Source organism: Moschus berezovskii, chromosome 2 (genome assembly GCF_049115385.1).
Source record: "Moschus berezovskii isolate FMDL1 chromosome 2, NW_MosBer_1.0, whole genome shotgun sequence".
In the NCBI taxonomy this organism is placed as follows: Eukaryota; Metazoa; Chordata; class Mammalia; order Artiodactyla; family Moschidae; genus Moschus; species Moschus berezovskii.
The window spans coordinates 35,855,495-35,876,988 of NC_142461.1; the positions used below are offsets into that span (position 1 = coordinate 35,855,495).

Genomic DNA, 21,494 nt, shown 5'->3' on the forward strand with positions numbered 1-21,494 from the left:
TAACATATCCTTTAACATACCTCCAAAATGTGTATCCATAGGTAGCAGTAAGGGGAACAAGAGTGGTGTTAATGATATTATTGTTAACCGTAATTCACAAAACCCTTGCAAATCTAAGTTGCTATCAGGTCTAACTTGCTCTGATTCTATATCAAACGGGGTAAAACAAAAATAGAAAATCCAAGTAGTACTCAGGTTTGTCTTCCTTAATGAAGTTGCATGTGAAACACATTCTGATAAAATCAATACTGGTTCAATTACCTCTTAAATTTCACAGTCTCCCTCTCACCTTCTTTTTCCTGAAACAGACAGAATCCTCCTTACTTCTTAAGGTTCTTGCTTTGATGCTGCTGATTTGCTTTGATCAAGTTCCATCTCTCCCCATACTGTACTTCTCATCATAGTTTGCCCACTCGAGAATACACGTCATTAATCATATAGATGACATTCAGGGAACAGTTCAGGGCTACATATAATCAGAACCAGGGGAAAAATTATAAAGCATTTCTTACTGTTGCTCTTAGTAAGCTGTCTTTTGTATACAAAGACTGCAACTTTGAACAGAAAATGTTTACTGAGTGCTTTCTGTATGCCAGGACCTAGTTTACAAATTTGAATGTACTATTTCATTTAAAATTCATTGTAATTTTAGGAGGCAGATATTAGTATCCCCTAACTATATATGGGAAAACTGAAGCCCACGTTGTGAGAATAACTTACCCTGGATCACATAGCTTGTAAGTACCAGAGCCAACATTTGAATGAAGGAAATCTAGGTACAGAACTTGATTTTTGCTACTTCATTATTAAGTACTTACTCTGGACCAAGAATTGTGCAGGAAATTTTTTATTTATCACATTTAAGCCTCATAAATCCCTGAGAGGTAGATATCATTGAGTTCAGAAGATTTATTTGGCTTGCCAGTAAATAAAAGTTCTGGGATAAAAACCTTTTAGGTCCTGGACTCTTTATTATACCACCATAACACCGATGTGATTCCAGATGTCACTCATGGATTATGTACAACTATTAGGGGTTGTATTTAATTCATGGGGTCATCAGACCAGTTTGTAAAATATGAGCATTGAGCACATATTATCAGCTGTTGTTTTATAGCTTTTGATTTTGTGGAATATTTTTCATATAACTGGTGTCTAGTTCATTGTAGGGAAGTTTTCTAGTATATCAAGGTTACAGTACTGGAGTCAGTATGAGTATACACAGTGGACAGTTAATAAGTATCCTGAATTGACATTATTAAGGGATATTGGAGAGATTGCCAGTATTTAGTAGTCATCAGAGTCAAATCTCATGACTTAGACTTGATCCAAGTTTGCTCTGGAAACAAAGACATTTGATTTGTTTTTCCTAGTAAATTCCTTTGCTTAGGCTAAATATGCATGAAGCATTAGTACTGTTCACCTGAACTGCCCATGACACTTTAAACATGGAAGCAATTATCTGGCCACTGGATGCCACTGTTGCTCAACCAGACATCACAAAATGGGAATTCCTGTGGCAATATAATATTAGCCAGTTAAAGATCATTGCTGGCATTATTGATGGTGGATTTATGCCTTTAAACTATTTTACTTGATGAATGTAATCTCTCCCTAAGAGTCCACTTGCTGGGGGCAAGCAAAGTTGAGAAAATATGTAAATAAATGGTTACCAATGAAATTTTGGTATCTGTTGCTTTCAACTACTCAGATATAAAAATACTTTGTTTTTTTCTGCTTAGTGTACTGTAGCTGACAGTCTCCATTAGTTATCAGCTAATGTTGCAGAGTAAGACTAAACAAGGTGTCATGGCCTTAAGCGATTAGAAGGGCCTCTTCATCCTCACAAAGACCCTGGGGTGGAAATAGTTTGCATGAACAGACACTGGAATTTTATTCAGACTCACCAAGCACTGCACTGCAGACTGAGGGAGTTACACAACTTCTCCGTTTATACTAGGAATAAATAAATTAAAAATAATTGTATTGTATACCTTTAAAAAGCAACATAAAAATTGTGTGTGTTCAGAAAGATCAGACAAGATTTGGAAGTAAAAAGCTGAAGTCATAAATAAACATGAGGTCAGTTTAGGAACAACCATAATTGCTTTGTATGACAAGATTTGCATAGCAAACACTTCTGATTAATGTACAGTGAAGGCCACACGAGTGGAAACCAGCCTTGGTATCTTTTTGGGATCTGTGCTTTCCAATCTTGAAGGTGTAGTTTTAGCCAGTACAATTAGTCATTGTTTACCAAAAGGCTGATAGAGCCACAATTCCTATTTAAATATTTGAAATAATTATTTTTATCTTCCAGCTATGTTGATTTTATTTCTGTGGTTTAAAAAAAGTGCCAATTTTACATTAATAGTGAATTTCCATTCGCTTCAAACATATTTAGAAAACAGGCAAAGGAGTTTCATCAGGAAGAGCCTTTTCCAGTCATAAATTTGAAAATATAATTGCATATATGAATCAAATATTTCAATTACATAAAACCATGTATTATTTTCTAGAATACCTTTGTGTCTTCTTGTTGACTGCCTTTTTAATTAACACTCTGCTATCACTGATTATTTGCTGTCCTTACCTAGGGTCAAATGCAGTGCTCAATACAGTGAAACCTCATTTTTATTTTTTCCCTTCCTCATTTAAAAATAAAATTATCATTATATTCTTTCAAAAACACAATCTCCAGAGGAAGGAAAATTTGGGAACGTATAAGGGAGGAGGTCATACTTCTAGAAATATTTAGTTTGGTGTCTTTAAACATCAGTGTCATACTGAAATGGGAAAAAGTAATAGAATATAAATTGTACCAGATAGTAGAAAGGAAATTTTTTCATCTAATGCAAAAATTTGGGTGAAATAATGGATATATGTGTATACATATATGTAAATAAATGTAAGTGACTAACACGTATTCATTTCACAGCAAATACTAGAAAATAAGATTATATATACTTAAATGTAATCATGTTAAGAGAAAATGAAAATTAGTTTTCGATTTTGTGGCAAATACTACCACTAATTCATGCTGTTTAAGTAATATTTTGTGAGGATATGATTCAAAGAACTTGATGACATCATGCAGAACAGTATTCTGAAGAGAAATATTAGCGAGACAGACAACATCTACAATAAGCATTGTATCTTTAGTATAATGCATAACATCTCCAGAGGGTTGTGTGTGTGTGTGCTCAGTCGCTCAGTCATGTCTGACTCTTTGTGACCCCATGAACTGTAGCCTACCAGGTTCCTCTGTCCTTGGGATTCTCCAGGCAAGAATAATGGAGTGGGTTGCCATGCCCTCCTCCAAGGGATTTTCCCAACCCAGGGATCGAACCCAGGGCTCCCACATTGCAGGCAGGTTCTTTACATCTGAGCCCCAGGGAAGCCCAACCTAGTGGGTTGCCGAGTTCCTAAATGGAGTGATAAGTAGATGCACTAAGACAAGTAGTAATTCCATTTGTCTCAAAGTATTCATTCAACAAAGTCAAATCAAGTGGCAAGAAGCAGACCTCTCCTACCCTTTCACTCTAATAGATGACAATAAATTATCACAATTGTTTTATTTGCTTCCAGTATTTGATTAGACAAAGAACATTTTTCTCTCTCGATCAATGTTTACCCTACGGCTACATAGAGAGAATGTGGAGTCGGTATGCATGTAGTAGCTAAGATAACTATTACCTTATATTATAATACAAGTTAATTTAAGTTTGTTGAAAATATACATAAAATACACACATTGTCAATAACAAAACATTATACAGTATAAGCAAATACTACATATATATATATATATATATATGTTAGTTGCTCAATCATGTCTGACTCTTTGCAACCCCATGGACTGTATCTCACAGACTCCTCTGTCTACGGGATTCTCCAGGCAAGAATACTGGAGTGGGTTGCCATTTCCTTCTCCAGGGGAACTTCTCAACCCAGGGATTGAACCTGGGTCTCCTGAGTTGTAGGCAGATTCTATACCACTTGGGCCACTAGGCAAGTCAACTGTTTACACTGTTGTTTTTAAATTAGTTTTATTTTAAAAGTAAATTAGGCTTGGGATTTCCCTGGTGGTCTAGTGGTAAAGATTCTGAGCTTCCTTCCACTGCAGGTGACAAAGGATTGCCCTATTCATAGAACCGAGATCTCACTTGCAGAGTGGCTGGGCCAAAAAAGAAAAAATGTTAGTCTCACAATGGAAAATCAGAATGTGACATTCAGTTCAGTTCAGTTCAGTTCAGTCGCTCAGTCGTGTCCGACTCTTAGCGACCCCATGAACCACAACACACCAGGCATCCCTGTCCATCACCAACTCCTGGAGTTCACTCAAACACATGTCCACAGAGTCGGTGATGCCATCCAGCCATCTCATTCTCTGTCGTCCCCTTCTCCTCCCACCCCCAACCTTTCCCAGCATCAGAGTCTTTTCCAGTGAGTCAACTCGTCGCATGAGGTGGCCAAAGTATTGGAGCTTCAGCTTTAGCATAAGTCCTTCCAATGAACATCCTGGATTGATCTCCTCTAGAAGGGACTGGTTGTATCTCCTTACATACTGTTAATACAGTGAGTTTAAATTGACTGTGTTTTTGAGAAATTGTGTTGTTTAAAAATTGTTTAATTCAGTTCAGTTCAGTCGCTCAGTCATGTCTGACACTTTGAGACCCCATGAACTGCAACACACCAGGCTTCCCTGTCCATCACCATCTCTTGGAACTTGCTCAAACTTATGTCGATCAAGTCAGTGATGCCATCCAACCATCTCATCCTCTGTCATCCCTTTCTCCTGCCTTCAATCTTTCTCAGCATCAGGGTCTTTTCCAATGAGTCAGTTCTTCGCATGAGGTGGCCAAAGTATTGGAGTTTCAGCTTCAGCATCAGTCCTTCCAATAAATATTCAGGACTGATTCCCTTTAGGCTGGACTGGTTGGATCTCTTTGCTGTCCAATGGACTCTCAAGAGTCTTCTCCAACACCACAGTTCAAAAGCATCAATTCTTTGGCACTCAGCTTTCTTTATAGTCCAATTCTCACATCCATACATGCCTACTGGAAAATCCATGTTCCCAATTATATTTAGGTAAAAGTTGCATTGAACAAAAAATATTTATCTAACTTTATATTGCTTCATACTTTATCCTTACTAAGATTATTTTTATAAATGTAGATATTCTTACTTCAGATTTGAAATATTATTCAGTTGGACCTTTCCCCATCTAAATAGAGCTTAATTGAATACTGATATTTTGCACTGAGTTAAATATTATCAGCTTTTGGAATATTTGTATCTTTCTCAAGCCATACTGCTTTAATCGAGTAGCACAAAGATGTTTGTTGTATCAGCAGTTTAAATTTTCAAAGGTGGATGGGAATCAAGCTATGCTCATGACTGGATTTCTTAAATGAAAATCTAAGACTTCAGAAGTAAAGATATTTCAACCAGTGTTTTTTTCCTAGAGTCTTCATGGACCTTAATGGCAAGTCAAAAGGGAAAACATTTGTAGACTGATCAATATGGTGATAAATTAGTAACTATCGTTCTGCAGAAAATACGTAAATACCACTACACATCCGTTCATTAGTACTCTTTCTTCCTTGTTATTAAACCTAATGAAAAGTCTAGCTTTGACCTTCTCCTTTTTTTATGGCTGTAGCATGCAGCTTGTTGGATGTTAGTTCCCCAACCAGGGACTGAACCCCAGTCCCGGCATTGAAAACCCCAAGTTCTATCCACTGGAATGCTAGAAAATTCCCTGCCATTTCTTTATTGTAATTTTTTTCCTACTGGTTTGTGAGATTCAATAATCCTGATAGCTTCTCTACCACATATGTGCTAAGTTGCTTCAGTTTTGTCAGACTCTTTGCGACCCTACAGACTATAGCCTGACAGGCTCCTCTATCCATGGGGATTTTCCAGGCAAACACACTGGAGTGAGTTGCCATGCCCTTCTCTGGGGGATCTTCCCAACCCAGGGATGGAACCTGGTTTCTAATGTCTCCTGCATTGGCAGGTAGTTTCTTTACCACTAGTGTCACTTGGGAAGCCACTACTGGTGAGTTGTAGCATTAAATGTTTTCAAACATGGTATATTTTCAGTGTTAAGTAACCTGGGAATGTAGAAAATTGTGATACATTTGGAGTCAGGACCAAGAAGAGAAACTACCAGATGTCTTGGGCCTCCTAACAGATTTTCAGAGGCAAGGAGAGACTGGGAAAGAGAGTACCGAGAGAATTAAAGAATTAAAAAAAAAAGGAAATGGAAACTGGACATACTGAGAGGTAATTGATTAAGCAAAGAGGTACAGGCTATTAATGCGTTGAGAGAAGAAGCCTCTGCAGTAAGCTTAGCACACTTTCTAAACTAGTAAAACCTTTTCGCTGAAACTTTGAAGATTCATGAATCCCTATACAAACCTGAGAAGAAAATACATTGTTTCTAAATTATGACTTCAGTTGACTATTTGGCAGGTGTTCAAGAAAAATTCTAAGAACTCTTTGTGATCTTAGTCAGAATAATATCCACTTGTGTGTGTATGGCAAATGTAACATCAGATTCTTTTGAGAAATCTGTGTTTTAACCTTAACATGATCAAGCTCTGCTGAGTTAAGAATACAGAGGAAGGAAATGCAACATAAGAAGCTACCTGAACAAATACCACATTTAATTCTGATTCAGATTTCAGGCTAGGTAGAGTCATAGCCTTGATAAGTAACCTCACTAAGTTAATAAATTTATAAATAAATGGACATGCAAAAATAAGAACTGTCTGTTTTCTTCTTAGATTTCAGTTGGCAAAAGTTATTAAAGGTTTACTTTGTTTTTAAGCTTACAAGGCAGTAGAAAAAGCTATGTGGGGCAAAGGACTTAGTTGAAGAAAATACATAAAGCAGAAACACAACAGGAAAAGGCCTTACCAGGGGAATCATTTTTGCATAACTTCTTTGCAAAGACTGCTCTGTCCACCAGGCTGAAATTGTTTTGCAGTTTCAACCACAAACAAAATATGTCTGTAAGGACTTGTACAGACACTGATGAATGGATATGAAAGCAACACAGATATGATTTATTTACATTTAGTCACTCCTCCTTAGCATTTGAAAAATTACAGCTTCAGTTCAGTTGCTCAGTTGTGACTGACTGTTTGCAACCCCATGAACTGCAGTATGCCAGTCTTCCCTGTCCATCACCAACTTCTAGAGCTTGCTCAAACTCATGTCCATTGAGTCAGTGATGCCATCCAACCAACTCACCCTCTGTTGTCCCCTTCTCCTCCTGCCTTCAATCTTTCCAGGAATAAGTATCTTATCCCAATGAGTCAGTTCTTCGCATCAGGAGGCCAAAGGATTGGAGTTTCAGCTTCAGCATCAGTCCTTCCAATGGATATACAGGGCTGATTTCCTTTAGGATTGACTGGTTGGCTCTCTTTGCAGTCCAAGGGACTCTCAAGAGTCTTCTCCAACACCGCAGTTCAAAAGCATCAATTCTTCCACACTCAGTTTTCTTTATGGTCCAACTCTCACGTGCATACATGACTACTGGAAAAATCAAAGCTTTGGCTAGAGGGACCTTTGCCAACAAAGTAATGTGTCTGCTTTTTAATATGCAATGTAGGTTGGTCACAGCTTTTCTTCCAAGATGCAAGCGTCTTTTAATTTCATGGCTGCAGTCACCATCTGTAGTGATTTTGGAACCCAAGAAAATAAACTCTGTCACTGTTTCCATTGTTTTCCCCTCTATTTGCCATGAAGTGATGGGACCGGATGCCATGATCTTAGTTTTTTGAATGTTGAGTTTTAAGGCAGTTTTTTTTCATTCTCCTCTTTCATTTTCATCAAGAGGATCTTCAGTTCCTCTTCACTTTCTGCCATAAGGGTGGTGTCATTAATTAAGGCTTAATCATGCACATAAAAGAAAACATTAACCAAAACCAAAATATTCCCAGGGAGGTCCTTTTTGAATATTAAATTAACTAAAGTAACAAAAACATTTCTTTAATGTATATTTATGAATTTTTTAAATGTTTGAAATTTTAAATTTTGTTTTTAAGCTTTGAGACATAGAACATCACCAAAGTATCAGAGAATTTCACAACTCTTGGGTTAAGAGCAACAATGTTATTCCGTGATAGTTAATAAAAAGCAGCCAACCAAAGGCAAACACACTGCATCTGTCATCTGCTTGATTATCATAATACTGAACTTGATTGGTATTTGTATCTATCAAAATTTCTTGGCTATTAGAATAGTAAAGATCCAGAGTTTTGAGCAGTTCATAGTAATATTGTAAAGGTTATTTGGATATTTTCCTAAGGCAGTTTAATATTTGGCTGTGTTGGTGCCCCAGATGAAGTAGTATGTAGGAGTGAGTGGGGAAAAGGGAAAGAATATAAGAAGTAAATGAAATCTGTGGAAGTTGTGACTTGTACCTAGTAAGTGATCAGTAAATCATGGATTCATAGAGTCTTAAATTTGGGGCATAACCATCCCTTTCTTTAACAATGAAGCAAAGGGCTCAAGTCTGTGAAGTGAGTTGCTTATGATCACCAGATAACTTAGAAACACTGAGTAAGATGATGCTGGCCAGGGAGGGAAATTAGAGAAGACTAATGATTCATGATAGGTTCTTCTCTTTTCTTACTTGGTATTTATCCCCAATACAGTGAACTCTGAGATCAGTGTGTTCCTTTCTCCTACCAGTAGAATTCTGCCACTCATGACGTCAAGATTCTCCTTGAATTCTACCACTCATGGAGGAAATGAAGTAAGAAAAAGAGGATATGGGGCAGCAAAGGCCAAAGGAATTTCTCTGTTGGGGTTATAACTTAGGCCAAGGGAAATCATGAGAAACTGGGAATGGAAACTGATCTGCATGAGCCTTATCAAGGTACCTTCTTCAGGGGATATGATGGTCTGAATCTCTCTCAGGTTAGAGAAGTTCCTTTACCATGCCATGCTGTTCTGGCTTCAGATAACAGAACTGAACTAACTCAAGAGATTGAACAACAAAGCGCCACCAGAAGAGCCTGAACATTTTCCACACCTACCTGAACTTTTGCTCCTTTCAAATGGCAACTTCTTTCTTTCTCACTGCACCCTGGTTGTCCCTACATAGAAAGAAATATAGACAAGCCACCTCTGGACTTTTATATCTCAAAAGTCGCCATAGAATGACTGAAAATGAATTCTTTTTTTCCCTTGCACAAAAATCCAAGGGGAGAAATTCATTGGGAGTGACCATCTCTCATCTGATCAATAGTGATCAAAGCATTTTAACTTGTCTAACTTGGAACTTTGAGTGTCTCAACTTAGAATGACTCACTTGAGATGGAAAACAAATGAAAGTATAAATAGAAAGAATTAATCTTTGACTCTAGCTCATGACTTCTACTTTCTCACTCTTCCCGTATGCCCATACAGAGTACCACCTTCCTGTCTAAATCTCTGGGCTCTAATATTCAAGTTATTTGAGCTAGACTCAGGATAGACCATTCATCATTCAATAGGATACTCTTTCTGAGTAGGGCTTTCATGCCAATTCATTCCATAGGCTAGTGGAATACACAACTTTGGTCAGGTATCAATCAATCGGTTAGAACCAGGAAAATGGGATCTAGCCTGAACAACTTGATGATTAAAGGCAAATCACAGGTGTGTCAAGTCTAATGTAATTGGTGGGTATCTTGTATAGGTTGTCTAGAATCCAAAATATATATAAGACCAATTTTTTAAAACCAATGAATATTAACTGAAATACCTCTTTTAGCAAGAATTACTTTAGATACATGATTGAAACCAAAGTGTATAGGAGAGTTCCTGCCCCAACAGAACTATCAAATTGCTGGAGAGTAAAAACTATTACAATGGACTCATGTAGAAAAACAACTTAAAATATCCAGAATATTTAATTTTCCCCTCAATTTAAGCTAAAATACACTATTTATTTCTTCATTTCTTGCAAAGTAATTATCAGAAAGAAGACTTTTTCAATACATAAATTTAAGTTTTTCCAAAAGCAATACTTAAAAAAAAAAAATCATTTAAGTTGCGTTTCTGGGAGAGGTGGAAAGTTTTAAAAGAAGTAGCTTTCATGGACGAGAGGTGTTTGAGAGTCATCCAAAGAAACACAAGGGGATTTAGGGAAAGGGGAGTGGAAAGAGATTGAATGAAAGAAAAGAAAAACGGAAGAGGGTGAGAAAAACAGCAAAGATAATCCCAAAGAGCAGTGTGAACACTTCTGCTGCAGTCAATGCCACTGGCCAAGTCACCACTACTTGCTCAAGGCTTAGTTTCTTCTGGCCCTGTACTACTTCTGGGTAAAGATGCTTGCTCAGCTTGTTTGGCCTCCTCTCTGTTTCTCTTACTTGCTGTGGGCCTAAGAAAGGGAAGGCTCAGCCTCTGGGAGGAAGCTGCTGTTTCACTCTGTTCCAACTCCACGCAAATTCTTAAGGGACACGACTATAGATAAAAGATGTGGGGGAGGAATAGGAAGGTCTCAAATGATGAGTGAGGAGGCAGGGTGGCTTAATTTTGAAGCTCCCCTGGTACTTTTTATTTATGTAGTTGCTGCTTCTAGAGAAGCTGAAAAGGGAAAATAATTCATTCATAGAACGCCTGTGCAAATAGCAAACCAATAATCCCCTACCCTCAGGAGGTTCTGGCCTCTGTCCTGGGCACAGTTTCAGAGCTGTAAAAAGCAAGGGATATGTGCACTGATATGATCCAATCCCATATGTTTTAGACCAGGAAAAGTCCAGAAACTCCTATGGCTAGCAATGACCTCTGGAGGTCGTGGAGTGTGAACATGGAAGAGGACTAAAGCAGGATCCACTGTAGGATAAACCTAATTATTTAAGGTTGGTTATATCCTGACATTTGCCTTAAGTTATTTCAGACTGAGCAGCTCAGCCCTGGGACAATTTCTAGCCATTTAGAACCCAGTTGGTGGTTTGGACTAGAATCTGCTTAATGAGAATGAACCTAAAACCAAGTTATCCTAGAGTCCAAGGAAAAGATGAAGTGACCCCATAAAGTCTAAAAAATCTACAGATGCAGCTCTACAAAAGTGAAAGTCTAGTGTGGCCCATTTGTGAGCGTGGGAATGATGGGAGAGACTGTATAGTTGAAGAAAGAGGAGTGCTTAGAGTCCCAGGACTACCTATTCGGCAGATGTTAACAATTACTGAACTAGCTTTTGAACTATTGGTTGAATGTGAAGCACGAGGAAGTAGGAAGCGAGGTAGGCTAATACAATTGAAGCAGCGTATTCTTTTCGTCTATTTCTAGGGCAGGTCCAGTCTGTGGATGAGCATCGTGGAGTGTGGAGCAAATGGTGACTTTCTGGCTAAAAAAAAAAAAAAAATCCTTTCTGTAAGCATCCCTCGGGTGGTCTGTGCGCTTTCCGGGCCAGCTGTCCGGCGTGTGTATGCGGGGGGCGGGGGGGGTGTGTGTCTCTGATTCAGTTTGTGGCCTCCGGTGAGCCCTTTAAATCCAGCTTCCCCAGCCCCCACCGCTAGGCTCCCAGCTCCCTTGACAGGTGTTTTCCCAACTCCTGAGGCCCACGATTTTGGGGAGTGGCTGAACCAATAAGATTTCCCTTTGGGGGGGAGGCGTGGCTAGTTGGGTCAGAGCGGGGGCGGGGTCTGCGCGGCTGAGCCGAGCCAGCTTGGTTGCGTGGAGGGTTGTTTTACCCACCGCCCGCCCCCCCACCAACCTTTTTTTTTTTTTCCTCCCGGACGGAGTCTTATTAATTTCTCGGTGGGGCTGCAGCTGGAGACCGCGGAGCGTTGGAAATGACGCTCGGAGCTTTAATTACCGCAGCCGCCGGACAAGTGTGAGGAAAGCTGACAGCAAAAAAAAAAAAAAAGAAAGGACAGGATCGGGGTGAAGCGAGACGCTTCCCCCTCCCGCCCCTTTCCTCCCAATTTGGACTGGAGGTGCAAGGAAACAGAAAAGGGAGTCGAACAGAGTCCGGCTCGGGGGAGAGGCCGGAAACCTACCGCCTGTTTGCAATCAACTTTTTTTTTGGAAACCCTTTTCCGAACCCTTCCTTTTTATTGTTGACCAAGCAGGGAGAGAGCGAGAAAGTGCGGAGGGAGCGAGAAAGCGGAGGCTCACCCGGGGACGTAGCTGCCCGGTCCAGCTCGGAGCACCGCCGCACACCCTCCAGTGCACTCCCACCCGCGCGCGACCTCCCGCGCACCCTCTCCTGGTCCTCCGGGTCCGGGCCCTAAGACCCACGGACTCGGTCGCCCGCGCTCGGAGCCGGCGCACCGCGCGCGCCAGTGCCCCTCGCGCCCCCACGCGCGCTCGGCCGAGGGATCTCCTCCGCGTGCCCGAAAGGGGATTATGCCATTTGGACATGTAATTGTCAGCACTGGATCTGAGACTTCCAAAAAATGAAGCTGGCGACAGAACTGTGGGTCTGGGTGAGCCTTCTCGTGGCGGCGGGGACCGTCCAGCCCAGCTCTTCTCAGTCAGGTGGGTCGCGGTCCTTCTCGCGCTCCGGGGGTTGAACCTGCTGCTGCCGGCGGAGCGGCGCCGGGTGGCTCCTCGCCCCCTCAGCCCTTCGCCCAACCAGAGACCCTCTCGCTCTCGGGCGTGGAGGGACCACGTCACCCGCGCCTCTTCCTTGGGTTTTTCGTTCGCCCCTCTTTCTCTCCCAAACTTACCCTCTGCGCGGGCATGTGTTTTATTTATCGCGAAAAACCACTCTGCGCCCTTCTCCGTCCCTCTTCTGTCTCTCTCTCCCCTTGTTTATTTCTCGCGCGTTTTCTTCGAGCCTCTCGAAGCCGGATCCCTTCTGGTAGCGCCTGTTGTGCGGGACGTGGGAGACCCAAAGCCGGAGTCAGAGGAGACGCTCCTTGCCGCGTCTGCCTACCCCCGCCCCCGCCCGCGAGGGAAGAAGCCTCGGAGAAGCGCTGCCCGCCCGGGGCTCCGGGGCAGGATTGGGGTCTCGGGGCCGTGGCAGTTGGGCTCCAGGGAGCGGGACGGCAGTGGGGAGAGGAGCTCCGAGAGCCGGCTTTGCACCTGTGTGCGCTGCCCGCGGCCGCTGCGTCCCTGGCCGTCCGAGCCTGCAGGGTCAGACCCGACTCGAGCCCCGCCTGGGAGCCGGAGCACGGCGGGAGGACACGCCTCGGCCGGGGGTCCCGGGAACGCAAGGCCTCCTCCGCTGGCGTCCCCAGCCCTCGCCCCGCGGACGAAGGGGGAGCTGGCTTGCTTGCTTGACCTCTTTTATTTTTTTTTAATGGCTTGACCGACTTAAGCCGGGAGCCCGGCCTTCCCGTCGGTTTCTGTGTTTGGCTCCAGGAAGTGTTCTTCCTGTAGTTCAACTTGCTATTGGCCGGAGTCCCTCCAACTTCTGTTTACTGCCGGGCGCGGCTGCCGAGCCGACCCTTCAGGCGAATTGATTGAACCCAAGGCGGGTGCTGCAGCGCTGGGTGCGCTACCACTGCTGGCTGGAGAGCTCGCGCCCCGGGACCCCGCGGGGCAGGAGGCGAACTAACCCCCGGGGAGGAGGCGCGGCGGGGCCCGCAGGGTGGATGACAGCCCCTGCGGGCCCAGGGAGCTCAAAGTTTCTGACACTTGAGTTTCCTGGGGATGAAAGTGGGACAGGAAAGGGCCAGGAAAACCGAGGACTGACGCGGCTAAGGGGACACTTTGGGAGAGCCGGGGAGATTTCTGGAACCCTACGGGGCTGGTCGCGGGGGCGTGGGAGGCACCTTGAGAAGAAGATAAAGCCCCCGGGGAGTGGCGAGAGGGAGAGTTTCAGGCCCTTGGAGGGTGTCCTTCTGACTTCACCAAGAAAACAGCGCGCTGGAGTTTTCCCGCTCCGCCCCCGCCGCCTGCCCCCGCTCCCTCCTCGCCTAGTAAATAACAAGTTACAATCCTCGAGCCTTTCAAAATGACCTTCGAATGGCACAATGTGCGCCGTTTGTTCTGGCCGTTTGCACCCTCCCAATTACTACGAAATTCTTCATGCATACCAGGTCCCGGGCTCCAGCCACCTCCGGAATTACACCAACACCGACTCGAGATTCCAAGCGGCCTCTTAGATACATCCCTTTTTATCTCCCTCCCCACTCCGCATCCCTTCATATTTCCCCTCAATGGGTTGATTATGCACATTGACCCATTCAGAAGCAGTTGCGACTGATTCGCAGGCTTAGCCGAGAGGAATTTCCACCGAGCGACCTACTGGGGGGCTGTCTGGTGCAACCTCTGCCGCTGGGGGACCCGGCTGCGAGTCCGCAGCGATTGGGTATTAACTGTGCGGCTCGGGCTTGAGCTATGCCGAAAAGCCCTTTTCAGAATTTCAGTAAGGAATGTAATCCAAATTAGTTCTGCAGCTGTCCTCTTCCTCGTCTCCGGCGACACCGGCTCGCACCCTCGCTGGTCTCTTCTCGCTTCCCCCCCCCCCCGTGAATTGTCAGACCCCCACAAGTGAGCCCATTTAGAGCGCGAGGATTAGCGTGCCATTGTTGTTCCGAGTGTGACTCTGTACTTGAAATTCTGGGGGCACAAAGGCGAGCCTCACTTGTTCCAAACACAAAGTGATCTAGATGAAAGGGCCGCACAAAGAAAAGCTCCCGGTTGCCTCCCTGGTATAATTTCAACAAGCAGGCTAAGGTGATCCACTGGAAACTGTAAATGCCTCCAGGACACCTTTTTTTTTTTTTCTATTCCCAATCTTCCCCACCCCCACACTGCCGCACCTGACAGGGAAAGTTCGGCTCATTTTAATGTGGTGCTTTTATAAAACCAAGTTACATTCTGGGGTATGAGCGAGGTTCTGTGTTTGTGGCTGTGGATGTATGGCTGTATGTTCCCAAGTAAATACATATTGCGTGTCTCCCCTCTCGCGGTTAGCCGTCAGTAGCAGTTTGGAGGAGTTTGTTTTGGTCCAAATGAGAAATTAAGTGCGGATAAGTAAACTAAAGCTGCCAGAGGGCGACAAGATGTTGAGTGAATTGCTTTTAGATGAAACAAATTAAGGAAACGAGGGAAGACAATCTGCTTCTCGCATTATTAGACACGCTTGGAGTTCAGGGGAAAGTGGCATATTTTTGAAATGCTAATTTCTTAAGAAGCAGAAGGAATGCACCTTATTTACTGCTCTATGTGAACAGAATGAAAATATGAGATGGGCAGGGTTCTGTTATATAGATCCAAGATATAAAATAGTTGTATCTGAAGAGGGCATGTTCTTATTTTTCTCTTCCTTAGTGGGGAAAAAAGCATTAAAGAAGATTTTGTTTGTTTGTTTGTTTTGTATTTTAGTATTCTGAAGGACTTCGTCTTATTTCCAGTGACTTATCGAGAAATATTATAGCCAAGAGCCCTTTATATGGTTGTTATAAAACCTTTATCTCTAAAAAGAAGAATTCCAAAATTTCAGTCTTCTTGCCATGATGGAAAAATGATCAGTATCACCTTTGTGTTGAAATATATATGTATTTATATGTAGTGGTACTGAAGTGGTGGTCTTACATACCTTAATAGATATGTGATAAACAAGTTGAGCCCCTATTTTCTATTTGCAAGTAACTTAGTCCTGCTTTTCATTGTATAAAAGAGCATATATTTTTCCTCCGTCCTTAAGATATATCTCCAGAATCAAAGTTTTAAACATTTGGGAAGAAAAAGGTGAATAAAACTTAGTTAAATGATGAAAAGATGTTCAATATAATTAAAAAAAAAATCAGTTCTCTCCCTGCATGTATTTATTGTAAGCATACCCATGAGTACAGTTTCCGCTTTTTCTTTTCTTTCAATTTTTGAAATTTATATATATGTAAAAGGAGCCTTTTAAAGTAAGGTATAATTTTTTTTTTCAGAATGCTTCCAAATAAATTTATACGTTTTATTGTGACTGCAAATCACTTGAAAATACTATAATGTGGACTGATATGGTAAAATTGGATGACTCTGGTTGTGTCATGATTCCTTGATTTCTGATTTTTGTTTCTTAAACCAAACTCCTTTTATTTTTTTCATCATACACGCATAGAAAGTCAAATTTTTTGAAATCAAGGTACTTACTCCTTTATATGTATAATTTTCATTTAGTCACTGAATACGTGTCTTAATTAAGAAATTACATTAGAATATTTACCAGGGCATGCACTTCATGGAAGATTTATGTTTTTTTTGCTCTAGCCTGAACACACTAAGTTTGCATTGACTGATTTTTGGAGTTTGCATTCATTTGAGGAAAAACCATATTTTCTTCTTAAAGTAGATTCAAATATTTAGTATTCATGAGCTTTCATCCCTTTGGTTATTAAATAGAAGTGCTATTTATCATCTGTCTTATGCATTCACCCTTTCCATTGCTATAGATTCTTTTTTTACATCTTATTATTTATTGAGTTTACACATATGAATATATATTTTCCCTATCATCACTAAGGGTATTCTTAATGTGCATGTCTTTCCCAGCAACCTGCCACTCAGCCACTGCAGGAGTCCTCTGAGCCAGTTTTCATTCTTTCTTTCTGATAAATCTGATATGGCTGGTTGGCTGGACAATCGCAAGCCATTCCATTGCTCAGATTTATTCTTGAAAGAAAACAAAAAGGCATCGATCTGAGCTCACTAGCACATTTCAAAAACCCTGACTCCAAGGCCAAATCTTTCTACAGAGAAGTCCCTTTTTTCCCTTCTCTTTCCTTCTTTTCCCCTCTTGACCATAGAGAGAAGTTAGACTACTGCCACTTCAAAAATGCTAGGGATGCGAGGCAGTGTGCTGTATCTAAACAGTCTCGGAAGCCCTGTGATTAGAGCCACCTTGAGATTAATGACTATGTAAGGCACACATTTTAGAAAATGAATTAGTGCACCTTAAACATTGCTGTGTTTTAAAAGTGGTATTATTTTTTTTATTACTTCAATCCAGTTACTAAGAAAAGTTAGCATATATTAAAAGAAAGAATAAGTTTTTGCTTTGTTTGACAGTGTCCTGCTGCTGTTGGATATTCATGAGTAAATTTTAAGTGCCTGTAACATAAAGCAAATGATCAAAAAAGCTCTGTTACTTCCAAACTTGTTGGCACTTAAAATCACGGTTGATTTTACCCCTTTGAGAGATACTGCTTTATAGAGAGAGATGTTAATATTTACACTGAAATAGCTTATGGCTGTTTAAGACTATAGCTGTTCTACAGAAATTAATTGTCAAGCATATTTCACTGTTATCTTTGACAGTGATCTACTGAGTAAGGGCACAGGATGGAATTTAAATCAAAACTTTTCTCTAAGTAATATCATTTAAGTAATGTTCTACTATGTTGCATTTGACCATATGGAATTATGTTGCATCTTTATCTAATATTCATTTTCTGAATTATTCTAAATATTAGGCAGTTAAAGTAAAACCTTACTTTTCATGCGAGCTAGTATTCCTACTGACTGAAATTTGCAGTTTATAATGACAAGTAATCCTTCAATTTCTTTCTTTCCTTTCCTTTTTAAATAAAAAAGAGCTTAGACCAGTGCTTCCTGACACTGTAGTTTTCCTACATAATTTGAAGGAGATTTTGCGCATCTATAGTGTGGTTAAGTTTGACACAGGACATAGCCAGGTGGTTCAAATAGGGATTTCTATATTGTAGGGACATTGTCCCTCCAATTTCTTTTTAATACCTTGAGCAATTCACTTCTTGTCTTTGTGACTTGGCTTGCATGCCTGAGGGTAAAATGCATGTATTCTCTATTTCTCTATTGTATAGCAGTTTTCTGAAAAAATGGCTTTAAAATCCTGTGATATTGAGATACATAGCAGTAATGAGTTAAGTTGATATATTTAAACCATGAACACATGTTAATAAACATAATGTAACCTTTCTAATAGACCAACTCTGTTAGAAGAGCGCCTGTCTAAATGAAATAAAGAGGTTATTAAGTTTGAAGAATGTGTATTTGAAGGCCATTTCTCCCAAAACTCTACTTTTCAGAACTGGTCTATGGTTTCTTTAGATTTTGTCTTATTTGGCTTTTTCTGAGTTGTTGATAATTCTGACATGTTATTAAAGAAATTGACCTATTTTCCCAGTGCTTTAATCAAAGCTTTAAAGCCTCTTTCTTGTTTTAATATTTGACACTTCAACTGGTGCTTTGTGTTTGTACTAATTTTTCAAGAGGGAAGAGAACTGTCTCATTTTTATAACATAGAGGCAAAATATATGGATATTTGGGAGCCTAATTCTAAAGTGCTTTTTTGAGCATGTCATAATTGTTTTATAATTGTTTTCATTTTAAATATGTGATTGCTTTGCAGGCCTGTTGCTTGGCACAACTCCAGGGGGCAGCAGCCACATAGAATTTAATGGGAATGGTGCACGCCTGAGCTATGGGTAGTACGGCAGCAGCCCGGCTGTTGTGGGATGATACAGCGTAAAGCAGCAGTAGAGAAGTTAGGAGAATCGGATTCTGGTCATGCAATCATTTTCTGTGTGATTTTAGCTTAGACTTCTTGCTTTATGTCTCAGTTTTTTCATTTCCATCAGTATAGCTGAAAGTGATACTTAAACAATTAACATCTTGAATTTTTTTTTTAATGATTCAGCTAGACAGAAAAAGGATGTTTAGACTCTTTAAACAAAAGAAATCCATTGGTTTTTAATTATTTTTAAAAGGAACCTCTTTTTTTTTTCATGTTAACTCATGTGTATAGCCCTGGTATTGAAAACAGGTAAAGGGTAAAAGGAGTTGTCTTTTGTTAAAGCTTCATTGAGAAGCCAGCTTTGTGCCCCCCTGCCTTTGGCACTCCCCTACTTTTTTCCCACTCTGGCAGGGACTCTTCTGTGCTGGCCTACAGAATTCAAGCACCGTTTCAAAACCACTCATCTAGTCCACTCTTTTCATTTTCTAGGTGAGGAAACTGGGAGCCCAGGGAAATTAGGTCGTATAAGTCAGTTAGCAGTTTCCAACACTAATATCATTTTCTTTAGCACAGAAGTATTTGAAAAGTTGCAGACAAAAGAATAAATAAATTCAAGGTTGTGCTATTTTAAAGGAGTCTTGCAAGACTGAATGAAAACAAATGGATTGGAGCCATGGGCCTAATTATCAGACTGTGAAGTTCTTTTCAAGGGGAAAACTGTGGAACATCATCTTTAATTTATATTTAGGAATAATCATTGATTGCATTTGTAACTTACAGCACATTAAGATTAAAGAAATAAAGCAACTTTATTATGACTTGATTCTGTACAATGTTTAGCTGGTAGTGTCTATTCTTGACTGAGCATTTTGATCCTAAAAGATGAGAGTTGCCTGTGTTAGTATCTGTATATAACAAGTGCCTTCAAGAGTTTCTTTTACCTGTGACTTTGTGAAGATAACTGATACATAGAGAATGGTTGTTTCTTCATTCTGTTTTAAGTAATATGCATGCTTTAAGAAAATTGATTTTAAAGGGTAAACAATGGGTTCTTCATGGCCAGTTAGTTGGTCGGGACCTTTAACTAGCAAGTCCACGAGAATACCTCAGACTTAATCCAGGCTTATCCCTGGAACCAATGTTCTCTATCTTAACCACTGTCCTTACTGGGTCTTTTTTCAGGGTCTTTTTTCAGGCCCTGCTAGGATCACAGTTATTCTTTGCACAAGTGCATCTAAGCCAAGCTTTAAGTACTAAGACTTTGTAAATTTACGTCTATAGTGTATTTGCCTCCCTCTAGTTGGCTTCCACAAGATGCTGCCTCTGGGCCTTGTGACTTTGAATGTTGTTGATTTAACCTTATCTCTCTTTGGTGGACCCTGACTTCCCTTAAGCGCCAGAGCTTTCCGGACATGGACATGAGCAGCACTTCATTGGCCATGGCAACAGAAGGGAGGTTTAAACTGGTTTTGGCAGGAAGAGTCACTATCTGTTAGAAATGTGCAATGAAAATGTGTCCCCCTGCATAAAAACATTAACATAGACACCAGGAAACTTCCTCTGCAATATCATTAAACCTCTCCCTTGAGAGCCAGTTCAGGATCATTACTGTTAATCATGTTATTTCCAATATCATGGGGTTACCGAAGCATGCTGCTGCTGCTTAGTCGCTTCAGTTGTGTCCGACTCTGTGCAACCCTATGGCCTGCCAGTCTCTGTCCATGGGATTCTCTAGGCAAGAGTACTGGAGTGAGTTACCATGCACTCCTCCAGGGGATCTTTCCCACCCAGGGACTGAACCTGGGTCCCCTGCATTGCAGGCAGATTCTTTACCACTGAGCCACCAGGGGAGCCCTACTGAAGCATACTGAATACCAGTAAGAATATATAAGACTCACTTTCTCAATTCAGAGAGTTAAACTAATATGAATCAAGGCTCTATGAATGTTCTATATATTTTATTGTATTTAAACTTTTTTTAAAATTGGAGGATAATTGTTTTACCGTGTTGTTTTGGTTTCTACTGTACAACAACACAAATTAGTCATAATTATTACTATAAATGTATATAGTAATATGTATGTATATATCCTCTCTCCAGAGCCTCCCTTCCCCTTACCATCTCACCCCTCTAGGTCATCACAGAGCACAGCAGCTTCCCATAGCAGGGGAAGAGAGGGTATGATGAATTGACAAAGTAGCATTGACATATATACACTGTCATGTGCAAAATGTTTATTTTATTTGAAACATAGTCTAAATGTTTTCAAAGAAAATGAAGGGAGCAATAAACACACCTTTATTTTCCAGAAAGGTCACACTTGTAAATAATAAACTTTACCTACCATATCTTTACTGTTCTTCTGAACTTTATTTATGTCTGACCTTTATTTATGTCCCATATGCATATGGTCTAGGTGGACATCCAAATTTTAAGCTTTTCGGATGCAGATGGGGATTATAAACCTGCTCTCAAAAGATGCATCTACTGGTCTGTGATGTGCTGAGGATATCTCATGGCTGATTAGGACTGAAAAAATGGCAATAGATTCTCCAGGTTTTCTGCTATGTCTAGGATTGGGTAATGGGTGCTCTAGTCCTCTATTTCGGGATGGGTCCCCATCACTAGCAGGGGATGCCTAATTGAGGTCATGGTTGGCATTTTGCTTTAAGCAAACTTCCCTTTTACTAAAAATTTTATTTGTCATTATTTCCTATTCTTCCCTGTAGGCTTCGAGAATATGAGGTTTTTTTCCTGTGGGGACCTGTGAAAACCAAATTAAAATAAAAAGGAATAATTCTTTTAGATATGCAGTTTCATTTTTAGGAGTTCCTTTTGTCTGATCATTTTGTCTAGAACTAGAGCAGTTAAGTTTTTCGATTGCCCGGCTTATTAAAATCTAATCCCTAAGACTTTTGTTGACTTCATCTAGTCCTTAAAAACTCAGAGCAGTCTGTTGAAAGATCCTCTTTCTTAGACTTCCTTCTTGTCACTACCAGGTGACCATTTCTAATATCATATATTTATTATCCTAGTTACTATTCAGAAGCCTTCAATGGATTCCCATTGCAGAGTTCAAAGCCTGTTAAAATAGTCTTCAGT

General features: G+C 40.8%; 1 protein-coding gene across 2 annotated transcripts in view; it reads left to right on the forward strand.

Moving 5' to 3' along the window:
• Positions 1–11,716: 11,716 nt before the first annotated feature.
• The window catches only part of ERBB4 (erb-b2 receptor tyrosine kinase 4), a 1,317,642-nt gene continuing 1,307,864 nt past the window's right edge, over positions 11,717–21,494 (forward strand). For both annotated transcript variants that reach the window (XM_055398441.2, XM_055398442.2), the window contains exon 1: positions 11,717–12,489. In XM_055398441.2, coding sequence (XP_055254416.1) covers positions 12,408–12,489 — 82 coding nt within the window. In that variant the 5' untranslated portion in view covers positions 11,717–12,407. The remainder of the gene's footprint in view (positions 12,490–21,494) is intronic.